The 12732-nt window shown below is 45.1% G+C and overlaps 1 protein-coding gene across 1 annotated transcript in view; it reads left to right on the plus strand.

Annotated features, from left to right (window-relative positions):
* LOC147450000 (alpha 1,4-glycosyltransferase family protein) overlaps positions 1 to 12160 on the plus strand; it is a 74258-nt gene extending 62098 nt beyond the window's left edge. The window contains exon 5 of the mRNA XM_086522345.1: positions 11955 to 12160. Within this exon, the coding sequence (XP_086378471.1) occupies positions 11955 to 12141 (187 nt within the window). The 3' untranslated portion in view covers positions 12142 to 12160. The remainder of the gene's footprint in view (positions 1 to 11954) is intronic.
* Positions 12161 to 12732: the final 572 nt, after the last annotated feature.

Here is a 12732-nt window from a genome sequence, read left to right on the forward strand (position 1 = left end):
CACTGTTGTTGGATTTGAAGAAAGACGGATCCTGGAGAATGTGCATCGATTATAGCGCTCTCAACAAAATCACCATCAAGAACAGATTTCCGATTCCTAGGATCGATGATATACTCGACAGGTTACAGGGATCCTCGTGCTTTAGCAGGATTGACTTGAAGAGTGGATATCATCAGATCCGAATTGCGCCGGGAGACGTCTATCAGACAGCCTTTCGGACGACTTTTGGGTTATTTGAGTTTTTGGTGATGCCTTTTGGCTTAACCAATGCTCCTGCGACATTTAACCGGATGATGGACGGGATTTTTCGAGAGTACAGGCTATTTGTTGGCACTTTCTTTGATGATATCATTGTTTCTCCAAGAATGAGGCAGAACACAGAGATCATCTGCTTTAGAGACTTTTTGGGACACTCTGTCTTAGCAGTAGGAGTGCAAGTGGATTCGGCCAAGATAGACACTATCCGTGATTTGCCCGATTTGAGAATGTCCATGAAGTTGGAAGCTTCTTGGGACTGTGTTCGTACTACAGACGTTTCGTTCGAAAGTTTGCAGAGGTTGCTTCCCCTTTGCATATCTTGATACCGAAAGGAGTCCCTTTCTCATGGGGATCCACAGAGGTGACTGCCTTTCTGACATTGAAAGAGAAATTGACTACAGAACCACATTTGACTTTGCCGGACTTGCAAAATTCATTTTAAGTATTTTGTGATGCTTATGGTCGTAGTCTGGGTGCGGTCTTAATGCAAGAAGGGCATGTCATTGCTTACGAGAGCCGATTGTTCTCTAGGCCGGAGATGACAGCACAGATTTATGAGAAAGAGCTTTTGGTGGTTATGCATGCTCTTACTCAGTGGCGGCATTACCTACTCGGAGCGGATTTTACTGTCTTTACAGACCATCAGAGTTTGCGCTACTTCTTGCCACAGAAGCAGCTTTCGTAAAAGCAGATGCGGTGGGCGAACATCTTGTTATAGCTTCACTTCCAGATTGCTTATGTGCAGGGACAGAAGAATGTGGTGGCAGATGCTTTGTCTCGGAAGCCGTTGGTTCTGGCTATTTCCATGATACATCATAGGAGCTTCGAGGATATGGTTGATCAGTATGCCACAGATCCAAATTTTGCAGATATTTTCACACGGATACGAGATTGGGAGACAGTAGCCGGATACTCCCTTCTGGAAGGCTACTTGATGAGAAAGACTATGTTGTGCGTTACACAGCCGTTGCGGGAAAAGGTTATGACTGAATGCCATTGTCCACCTTTTACGGGTCACCGCGGCATTGCTACCACCATGAAGAGGTAGAGAGATACTTCTTTTGGCCGAGACTCAAAAAGGATGTGGAAGAGTTTGTGCGCAGTATGCCAGAAGGTCAAGTTTGACAGGCATAAAGCACAGGAATTGTTACAGCCTTTACCCATACCCACCGCCCCTGGGAAAATATTGAAATGGATTTCATTTTTGATCTCCCGAGAGCATAGAATGATCACGATGATTTTCCGATTACATGGCACGTCTGAGACGATTGTCTCCGACAGAAACCCCAGATTTATGAGTTTTTTTTGGAAGGCAATTTGGGCGAACATTGGCACGCGGTTGCAGTTCTCGTCATCGTTCCACTTGCAGACTGACGGGCAATCTGAGATTGCCAATTCAGTGGTTTTAGATTTATTGAAGTCTTGTATCTCGGATTAGAAGACTCAATGGGAAAAGAACTTACCTTTGGTGGAATTTGCCTACAATAACAAGATACACTCTTCGACGGGGAAGACGCCATTTGAAGATTGTTGAAAGTGCTGAGAAGGTTCCATCCTTCCTGAGTACTGGTTGGCTTTATAGAAATGCTTCTTCTTTGCGTAAAACATGTGATCGTCGGAGTCCGAACTATCTGAGGATGAGTTCTCTGTAAAACTGGGCGAAATTGGGCGAAACTTGCCTTTTTCTTGCCCTTTTCAAAGCTTGCTTTTTGCTTCGCTTTTTCCCTTTCCTGTCTTCTTCGCTCGAGTCAGAAGAGCTAGAAGAACTGTCAGAAGAAGAAGAAGAAGAAGAACTAGGTAGTCCTTCAAATTGTACGCCCTTTTCTGCTTTCTTGCCGATGCACAAGTAGATTGACGACCCAAATAACCCGGGAAGTCAGTTTCTTTCTTCTGCTTTTTGTCGTGCTTTTTGGCTTTATTGTCGCGTCCAAAAGCTGGCTAATCTGTGTCTGAACCACCTCTTGCTTTGTAAACATCCTCGGAGAAGGAGGTTTCTTGAGTGCCGGTTTGATGGGTGGCTCTATGGCCTTCTGTTACTGGGCGTGCACTTCTTCGAAGCATTACTGAGTCAAAAATTTTGCAAATTTTGGATCCTTCGCAATGTTGATCATCATCTTTGTTGCGTCGTCAACCAATTGTCGACGTTTCATCTCTTCAATCTCAGCTTGAGAAGGCCAAGGTGGGTCATACTCTTCCTTTGATTGCTCATGAGAATCTTCTTCATGATCTCCTCTTGCACTGGCAGATGCAGAAGAAGTCGACTGCTTTTTGTTGGAATCCATAAGTGCAGCGAGAAAAGGATCAGATTTCCCGCTAGAAGAGAAATCGGCCATGCTCTGATACCACTGTAACAAACTTGGACACCCCAAGTCAAGATTCTACCGCGACACAGCAGAGATTCACTTCAAAACAGTTCACACTTCACAATTTAGTCGACACGGCCCGGCGTGGTTCCGTGCCTAGAGATGTTGGCCCCAAAGACTGGTGCCCCTTTCGGTATTTCTTTTTGTATTAATCTGTGTTCAAAGTACAAGAGAGTGGGTAGGTGCTCACTCTCAGACTCTGCGTCCAGATGCTTTGAGAAGTGAGGCCCTGCCCACTTATTTATTTATTGTCACAAGGGATGCCCAAAAGCAGAGCCCCAAAAGTTGTCAACTTTAAAAGCTTTTAAAAATAAAACAACTGGCCCAAAAGCTGACCCAAAAACAGCCAGCACATTCAGGGATTCCGTATTGTTGTGCCACGTCAGCAAGTTAGCGTAAAAAGCGGGATTTTCGTACGGTATTACCACGTCAGCCTGTCACCATACGGATTTTACGGAGCATCCATACGGTATTGCCACGTCAGCCTGTCACCGCATTTTGCGGGCCTGTACCTTGCAACCAGCCTTTGTGAGTGTGTCCGGGGGCCTGCTGCCACGTCACCAATTTGTGACAGTTTCTTTAGCAATTTGCCCTACCTACTTTTCTAGCAAAAGTCACTTATTAATAACTAAGTGAAAAATGTGTACTTTGAGTGAAAAATGTGTACTTTGGCAAAAAGGGTTCTATGCTCTGGAAAATGCTCATGCTGAAATGACTGTATTGTGCAAGAGAGGGTGACTGGCTTGGGCATGCACGTCCTGCTAGAGGCTCACAAAGTGCCGGGCTCAGTCCTAAGCTAGGCTATGACTCATGCTAGACTATGGCAGAAGCATGTCCACGTGGCACAGGTGAAGTGCGCACGTGACATCCCCCCTTGTTAATAGTGAGGTAGAGCTGCCGAACTTCTATTTGTATTTCTGATGTTGACTGATGAATGCTTCTGATGCTTGTGGATGCATCACTGATGAAAATTCCTCCAAACCGAAATCTGCAGCGATGGATGGCTTTCCGGCGAGGATCTGCTGTCGCGAATGGAATCAGGGATGCGACGAGGCTAACGGGATGGTATTGTGGTAAAAACGTTGATGGTTGAAATCTGCTCGAAAAACGCTAGTGCTGTTGGGGTACTGCTGAGAGAGAGACCACCTGTCGGGTGCAACACTTGGTGCACCACCTTCTGCTGCCTCCCCTGCCTCTACTGAGTGCCCAATGGGTTTCTTTTATAGTTTCTTTAGCAATTTGCCCTACCTACTTTTCCAACAAAACTCACTTGCTAATAAATAAGTGAAAAATGTGTACTTTGGCAAAAAGGGTTCTATGCTCTGGAAAATGCTCATGTTGAAATGATTGTATTGTGCAAGAGAGGGTATGCAACTATGACGGGCCTAGGCATGCACGTCCTGCTAGAGGCTCACAATGTGCTAGGCTCAGTCCTAAGCTAGGCTATGACTCATGCTAGACTATGGCAGAAGCATGTCCACGTGGCGCAAGTGAAGTGCGCATGTGATATCCCCCTCCGTTAGAAGTGAGGCACAAATGCCGAACTTCTATCTATACTTCTGATGCTGACTGGTGAATGCTTCTGATGCTTGTGGATGCATCACCAATGAAAATTCCTCCAAACCGGTGGATACTACGGATGTAGGTACCGCTGCGATGTAAACACGGACCATATGAGTTACTAGGTAGCCTTATTACTGTCGCAGAATACCAACCTTAATGCTGACTATGCCTGCGAGCAAGCATTACCACTTGAATAGTCGTGTCGTGAAAACATTGCGGGTGAAGCTGAAAGGTAAGGGTGCTCGGAGAAAAATCCAAGGGTTTCTTGTCAACAGAAGTGAATGCACGCTACATGCGAACGCAAATGCAGAAGAGGTTAGGGATCTTGTCTCCAAATCCTTCCATACCCGCATACAAGGCTAGGAGATCTTGAGTAGATCTTGGTACTCAAGATCTGGGTTTTCGTGTATCTGATGTCGATCTTCCTTCAAAGACATGGCAATGAAGATGGGATCTGGCAAGTCCATGGTCGGGACTCAAAGATTCTTCAAGAAAAAAAAACTGGGAGAGGTTCTTTGGGTACTTTGGTTCGACCTGGGTTCTTGGTTCTTCTGGCGTTCCTTCTTTAGGTTCTTCCCTTGAGCTCATGAAGCCGAAGCACGCATAGAGCTCTGATACCAATGCAAGGTGCAACGCACACAGAGCTCTAATCCCAATATCAAGTGCAACGCACACAGAACTTTGATACCAATGTCCGGTGCAGCAGAAGAGAATAAGGATTTGCTCGGATCTAGTACTCCACACACAAACAAAAGGGACACTTTACTTCACTTGAAAGAATTGAATTGAATTGAAAGAAAGAGAGAGACAAGAGAGAGAAAAGAGACGACAGAGGGATGTCGGGTCCCAACCCTCAAGGGCCCCCTTGCTCTGTTGCCAGAGCAAGTACTTTCTTTATTCTTGCACAATGTTGATACAATGACCAAATGTTGAGATGCTGATGCTAATGGATACTAATGCTACTAATGTTGGGTACTGGGTACTGAGGTACTAGGGTACTGAGGTTCTATGTCGAAGACGATGATGTCGATGACGAGGTGCTGATGGTCTATGTCGACGACGATGATGTCGACGACGGGTACTGCTGGTCTATGTCGAATATGATGATGTCGACGATGACGATCGTCACGGACACGACGATGTCGCTGTGGCGACGATGACGACACGAGGGTAGGGCTGAAATTTGAAAACGCTAGGACTGAAAACTGAGATCGCTGGGAATTTGCTGCGATTGGGTACTGTGTCAACGACAATTGCTGTTCTAAGGGCTGAAAACTTAAAACACTGGCTGATCTATAAGGCTGAGAACTAGTGCTGATGTAAGGGCGGAAAATACGGTATTGTGTCATGGCGATGATGATGACAACGATGGGTCGTGGTCAAAGTCTAGGACCTGCAATGACAATGATGATGTCGATGACGACGGCGTCAAGGCTGAAAAACGCTAAGGCTGAAAACTGAAAACTGTCGCGATGGATGGCTTTCTGGCGAGGATCTGTTGCTGGGAATGGAATCGGGGATGAGACGAGGCTAAAGGGATGGTATTGTTGTAAAAACGCTGATGGCTGAAATCTTCTCCAAAAACGTTAGTGCTGCTGGGGAATTGCTGAGAGAGAGACCACCTGCCGGGTGCAACACTTGGTGCATCACCTTGTGCTGTCTCCTCTGCCTCTACTGAGTGCCAATGGGTTTCTTTTATAGTTTCTTTAGCAATTTGCCCTACCTACTTTCCAAACAAGTCACTTATTAATAAATAAGTCAAAAATGTGTACTTCGGCAAAATGGGTTCTGTCACAAGATGGGCACCACGTGCCAATAGAAAAGAACAGACTGAACATATTTTTAGCACTTCAATAACAAGTGAACTGAAAGAGAGAGACGACATGCGACACGGAGTGGCGGAATTCCATCCCAAAGAGTATTGGCCCCAAACCTTGGCGCCCCTTTCGGTATTTCTTCATATTGCATTAACACAGTACAAGCCGGTACTCGAGACTCTACACCTTCTCCAGGAAGCATGCCAGAGAATGAGCCCTTAGCACATATTTGAAGGCCCTAGGCGCCAAAAGCAGTTTACAGTGAAAAGCCTTCAAACTCAAAAGCATCTGGTGCAAAAGCAATGCCAAAAAGCTGCCATCGTAAATCACGAAATTTCTGTACAGCAATTAGCGCAAAACGCGGAAATCCGTACAGCTTGCCACATCATCATGTCAGCGCAATTTTTGAAATTTTCGTACAGCTGCCACGTCATCAACTGCTACGTAATTCTTTGTGTGTAGGTCCTGCTTTAGTTTTAATCCTTTATGTCACTTGGGGGTCCATCGGATGGGATCCCCATAAGTTGGTAGGACTTCTTCTTTTGTTACTTGTTCTTCTTAGGGTTTAGGCCCCTCGGTCGACATCAACAAGTTGGCTCCCTTCTTCAGGGCTTTGACACGTCAGCAGTTTGTGACATCTCCCCTTCTTGAAAGAGAGTAATCGTCCGCGATTACAACATATCTGCAAAACAACTCAAGCTAGCTCAAAAATTTCCGAGGGTCATTCCGAGGGACATTTTGAGGGACAATCAATTGGCTCTTTTTGTTAAGGAGTTAGCTTCTCCTTTCGGCTCTTTTGATCAAGGAGTTAGCTTCTCCTTTCGTCCAGATCGGAACTCTTGATATTCCGGCGTAGTAAAATTAGCCATCACACCCAGACCGTACTAATCTTCCACGGGTGTCTGTATGCACTAAAATTATATACCCAGGCAATCTCATCCAATTAGGAATATTCAGTGGTTGGCACATCACAATGCAACACAAATGCTCACATATGCATGTTACAAGACATAGAAACATAAAGCCGTCGATGAACACTCCTCTCGCATAACCTAACAAGGTCTGGGCCGGGAGATATTCAACGACTCCCTCATCACTCCTCCCGCATAACCTAAAAAGGTCCGGACCGGGAGATATAGGGGCCTTGTACAACCAAACGCCCCCCAGACCGCAGCTTGCGTCGTTTGGAGGTGCTGAGAGTAACCACTGCTCATACTTCTTAATACCCCTCCCGCATAACCATCCAGGTCCGGGCTGGGAGTCAAAAACAACACTTTTCAACCATCAATTCTCACTACTCCACTCGGGAGTAAAATCACCAATCATTGAAACTAGTATTAAAACCAGAGTCAGACATTTCAAATTGGCACCAAAACAAGTTCAAAACAGATACCATCCATTTCAAACAAATTCCAAATAGGATCACCAAACAAGTTCTCAAACAGATTTCAAACTTAAAAAGCAATCTCGACATTAGTCGAGCTCGAAAAGTCGACTGACTTTCCATCGTGAAACGTGCACCAAAAAATTAGGGTTAGGTTCATTCCATAGGGTCGTAGCCGAGCACAGCATGGTCCATCAGCTCTTGGACAGACAGTGTTTTCTTTGGCGGCGATGGTAGTCCCAAGATAGCAATCGCACTGGACCTATAAGGTCATCTGCTCGTGAAGAGACATCTACTAGGAGATGTCGAGAAATTTCAAGTTATAATCTGCTAGGGTTTCCATGGCAAGCATTTCAGGATACCCCACTCTGCCAGAAGTTGCACTCCGAAGGAAGATGTGAGAAACCATATAACTTCGGGCAAAATAATTTTCTTTTTTTTCTTGCCAAGTCCTTGGGGTGTGCGGCTTGGTAGCTATAGACATGAACATCTGCATGGCACTGCTTCTGAGAAAAACAGTGACTCGAAACAAATCTGGATCCTTCTCTTGCAAGTGATCTTTATGGCTTATGCCCTGTAAGACATGAGCGGTGGAGACGGGAGCGCGCCCGATGCGCGATGACGTAAGGGTGGGAGTGGCTGGTATGTACGGGGTCCGCTCTGTCTGCTCTTTGGTAGGACCGGTATGCTTTCAGAAAAGCGCATACCTGATGCTCTAATACCACGGTCACAAGACAGACACCACGTGCTAATAGAAAAGAACAGAATGGACAGACTTTTAGCACTTTAATAACAACTAAACTGAAAGAGAGAGAGACGACACGTAACACGGAGTGGCGGAATTCCACCCCAGAGAGTATTGGCCCCAAACCTTGGCGCCCCTTTCGGTATTTCTTTATATTGCATCAACACAGTACAAGCCGGTACTCGAGGCTGTGCACCTTCTCTAGGAAGCATGCTAGAGAATGAGCCCTTAGCACATATTTAAAGGCCCTAGGCCCCAAAAGTAGTTTACAGTGAAAAGCCTTCAAACTCAAAAGCATCTGGTGCAAAAGCAATGCCAAAAAGCTGCCAGTGTAAATAACGGAATTTTCGTACAGCAGTCAACGGAAATCCGTACAGCCTGCCAAGTCATCATGTCAGCACAATTTTCGTATAGCTGCCACGTCATCAGTTGCTACGTAATTCTGTGTGTACGTCTTGCTTTATTTTAATCCTTTGTCACTCGGGGCCCCATCGGAAGGGGTCTCCATAAGTTGGTAGGACTTCTTCTGTTACTTGTTCTTCTTAGGGTTTAGGCCCCTCGGCCGACATCAACAAGTTGGCTCCCTTCTTCAGGGCTTTGACACGTAGTAGTTTGTGACAGATTCTATGCTCTAGAAAATGCTCATGCGGAAATGACTGTACTGTGCAAGAGAGGGTATGCAGCTATGACGGGCCTGGGCATGTACGTCCTGCTAGAGGCTCACAAAGTGCTAGGCGCAAGTGAAGTGCACACGTGACATCCCCCCTGTTAAAAGTGAGGCAGAGCGGCCGAACTTCTATCTGTACTTCTGATGCTGACTGATGAATGCTTCTGATGCTTGTGGATGCATCACCAACGAAAATTCCTCCAAATAGGTGGATACTACGGATGTAGGTACTGTTGCGATGTAAACGCGGACCATTCGAGTTACTAGGTAGCCTTACTACTGTCGCACAATACCAGCCTTGATGCTGACTCTGCCTGCAAGCAAGCACTACCACTCGAATAGTCCTGTCGTGAAAACATTGCGGGTGAAGCTGAAAGGTAAGGGTGCTCGAAATAAATCCAAGGGTTTCTTGTCGACGGAAGTGGATGCACGCTACATACGAATGCAAATGCAGAAGAGGTTAGGGATCTTGTCTCCAACTCCTTCCATATCCACGTACAAGGCTAGGAGATCTTGGTACTCAAGATCTGGGTTTTTGTGTATCCGATGTCGATCTTCCTTTAAAGACATGGCAATGAAGATGGGATCTGGTAAGTCCGTGGTCGGGACTCAAAGATTCTTCAAGAAAAAAAAACTGGGAGAGGTTTTTTGGGTTCTTTGGTTCAACTTGGGTTCTTGATGGTTCTTGGTTCTTCTGGTGCTCCTATAGGTTCTTCCCTTTAGCTTGTGAAGCCGACGCATGCACAAAACTCTAATACCAATGCCAAGTGCAACGCACATAGAGCTCTGATATTGGTATCAGGTGCAATGCTGGCACATGCACATCTAACCCTATGTCCACATCGCACACAGAGCTCTGATACCAATATCAGGTGCAATGCTGGCACGTGCACATCTAACCCTATGTGCATGTGGACAAGTTATCTTAGGTGTAGGGTTCAGGTTAGCCTAGGAAGTGTTCTGGCACCTTTGTGAGCCTGTGCGCAAGCCGTGCATGTCCAGGCACTTAGATTAGTTGCATATCCTCTGATTGCACACAGCATGATCATTAGCACGAAGACATTGAGTACCCATCATGAGCATTTTTCCAGAGCATAAATAAGTGACTTTTGTTGGAAAAGTAAGTAGGGCAAATTTCTAAGGAATTATAAAAGAAACCCAGTGGCCACTCAGTAGAAGAAGTTCTAGCAACTTGCACCTGACATTGGTATCAGAGCTTTGGCAGTGTTCTGTATCAGTCAAGCAAAGAACCACAAGAAATTTTTTGCTTGTTGTGATCGCACGTAACCCAAGTCCACTTGGGCGTGTCGATTCCTAATCGTGTTTTTGAAGAGTGAGAGGTAACCCAAGAAAGAAGGGCTTGTCCAGCCTTCCCTTGTTCCTCTTTTCACTCATTGAGAGCAGACCGTGCACTTAGCGGCCGACCAATCGACGTGAGGTGGGAAAAAGCAACTTTGGTGTGAGCGCAAGGCCGCCAAGGGGTGCGCCCGCAGGGAAGTGTCGAGCTCGGGTAAGAGAAAAGCCTTCTCAAACACCGATTGCAAGCTAAAGAACCCAAGAACCTCAAGAACTCAAGAACCCAAGAACCTCAAGAACTCAAGAACCTCAAGAACCCAAGAACTTCAAGACCCCAAGTTCCTCGAGAACTTAAGTACCCAGGTGATCTGCAATGCAAAACGCTGGCTGATATGCAATGCTGAAAACGTTGGGCTTTGTCTTGGCTGAAAACGCTAGGTTTTGCTGCCGGGGGGGGGGGGGGGTCTCTTGCTGAGAAGGTGCACTGCTGGATGTCTGGTCCCTGCTGCCTCTTCTGCCAGAAAGTGCTAGCGCTAGGTTTTCTTATATAGATTCTCACTCATTTTGCCCTACCAAGTTTCCCAACGAAAGTCACTTAAAAATAATAAGTGAAAATTGGCTAAAATAGGGAAACTAGATCTATGCACTGTAAAAATGCTCTTGATTTGTTCTGACTGTAATTTGATGGTCATGTTGTGCGCAACCAGAGTTAAGCACCTTCATTCACAGTGTTTGCCACTTATTTGTGATCATTTGCACTCTCTCACTAAAGGAACGAAAGGCTCTCCCTTCCGTAAGTAAAAGGAACCTTGAGCATAGTTCGGAGCACTCATCTTGAGCAAAGCTCAACATTCACTTCCGCTGCACCTTACAAAGAGTCTTGAAACGATGTAATTTCTGATGGTCCCCAAGCAAAGGGAACCCCTTTTTGAGTCAAGATATGCAATGGAGAAGCAATCTCTGCAAACTTTCGAATGAACCATCTATAGTAAGAACACATGTCCAAAACCTAGTGTACTTCTACCCTTTTTGAGTCAAGATATAAAATGGAGAAGCAATCTCCGCAAACTTTTGAATGAACTGCCTGTAGTAAGAACACATGTCCAAAAAGCTCCTAACCTCGTGTACATTCTTCAAGTTTGGCCAATCCTTGATGGTTTCTATCTTGGCCGGGTCCATCTGTACACCCTCTACTGAGACGATGTGTCCTAAAAAGGTAGAAAAAACTCGCTCTTTCCTGGTAACCACCAATCCATGTTGCCGTAGGCTTGAAAAACCTGTAAGAAATGGTGTCGATGATCTGCTTCACTCTTGGATAACACGATGATGTCGTCCCGTACTCTCTAAAAGTCTTGTCCATCATCCTGTTGAACGTTGCAGGATTATTTGTGAGATGAAAAGGAATCACCAAATACTCATACAAAATAAATTACACATATACATACCTTGGTTTTACCAACAAAAGGAAATGTGTGCGCATGCATGCACATGCGTGCATGTGCCCATGCTAGTGCAAGAGGCAGGGATAGGAAGGTTGAGACCAATGATCATGCACGTGCTTTAGGTGTCGTTCCATGTTTATTCTTTAATCTTTTACTGTGTGTGCTGCCATTGCATCTTTGGGACTGTTTGAAAGCCTTCTAATTTCAAAGTCTCTTTCTAAATTTGTGCGTGCCATTTACAGCTTTAGGCATGTGTTCAAAAAGCTTCTAATTTCAAAAGCCTCTTGTGTGTGTTGCCATTTATATCTTTGGGAACGTGTTTGAAAGGCTTCTGATTTTAAAGGAAATTAATTTTTGTGCATAGGTAGATACAATTGCAAGTAGTGTTGTTGACTATAAACATTGTCTCTTGGTGGCAGATATTTCAAAGCTCCAGATAGCAAGGCAGAGCAGCTAGAAACTGATCAACTTGTTGAAAGTATCTACAATCATTCAAGCATGTTGCACTTTTGGAATCAGAAAACTCAATTTCTTGTTCCTGAAGCTTGGAGTGTTGTAGAAACAATCCTAAATAGACATTGTATCAGATGTGATGAATTTCTCTAGGGCTCTCTCTCTCTCTCTCTCTCTCTCTCTCTCTCTCTCTCTCTCTCTCTCTCTGTGTGTGTGTGTGTGTGTGTGTGTGTGTGTGCACACGTGTCTAACTTGCAAGCTAATGTGCGCTGTTTTAGCGACAGTCAAAAGAGAATCATAATGCAAGAAATGGAAACAGCAAATGAAGAAAGTGATAATGGTTATATCCTTAAAGAGCATCATTGTAAATGAGATTTTGAGTATGTCCAGCAAGGATATGAGCAAGGGAAGTTAGGGAGGCCCCTTTCCTTCATGGTCATGGATGGGATTCAAATGTGGGAAATTAAGTCCTAGTACTGTGTGCGCTTCATAATTGTGTTGATGCTACACCGTGACGCCTGGTTTGGGTGGAATCGTTTGTGCACTTGCAGCAGTTTCTTCTCAGTCCCAAGGATGAAGTCAGCCTACTAGATTTGTGGGACAATGAGAGATTGTATCTTTTGGTGGAAAACCTTTTCAAGTTGAAAGAGTACACTCACTAGAGGTACAAAACCTTTCAAGAGGCAATGGGTTTAGTTTTGGTGGTGCATCTTTTTGTCGTGGAAATTTGGTATTATGCCAATT

The sequence above is a fragment of the Adiantum capillus-veneris genome, chromosome 10, assembly GCF_014529385.1.
Source record: "Adiantum capillus-veneris isolate H3 chromosome 10, ASM1452938v2, whole genome shotgun sequence".
In the NCBI taxonomy this organism is placed as follows: domain Eukaryota; kingdom Viridiplantae; phylum Streptophyta; class Polypodiopsida; order Polypodiales; family Pteridaceae; genus Adiantum; species Adiantum capillus-veneris.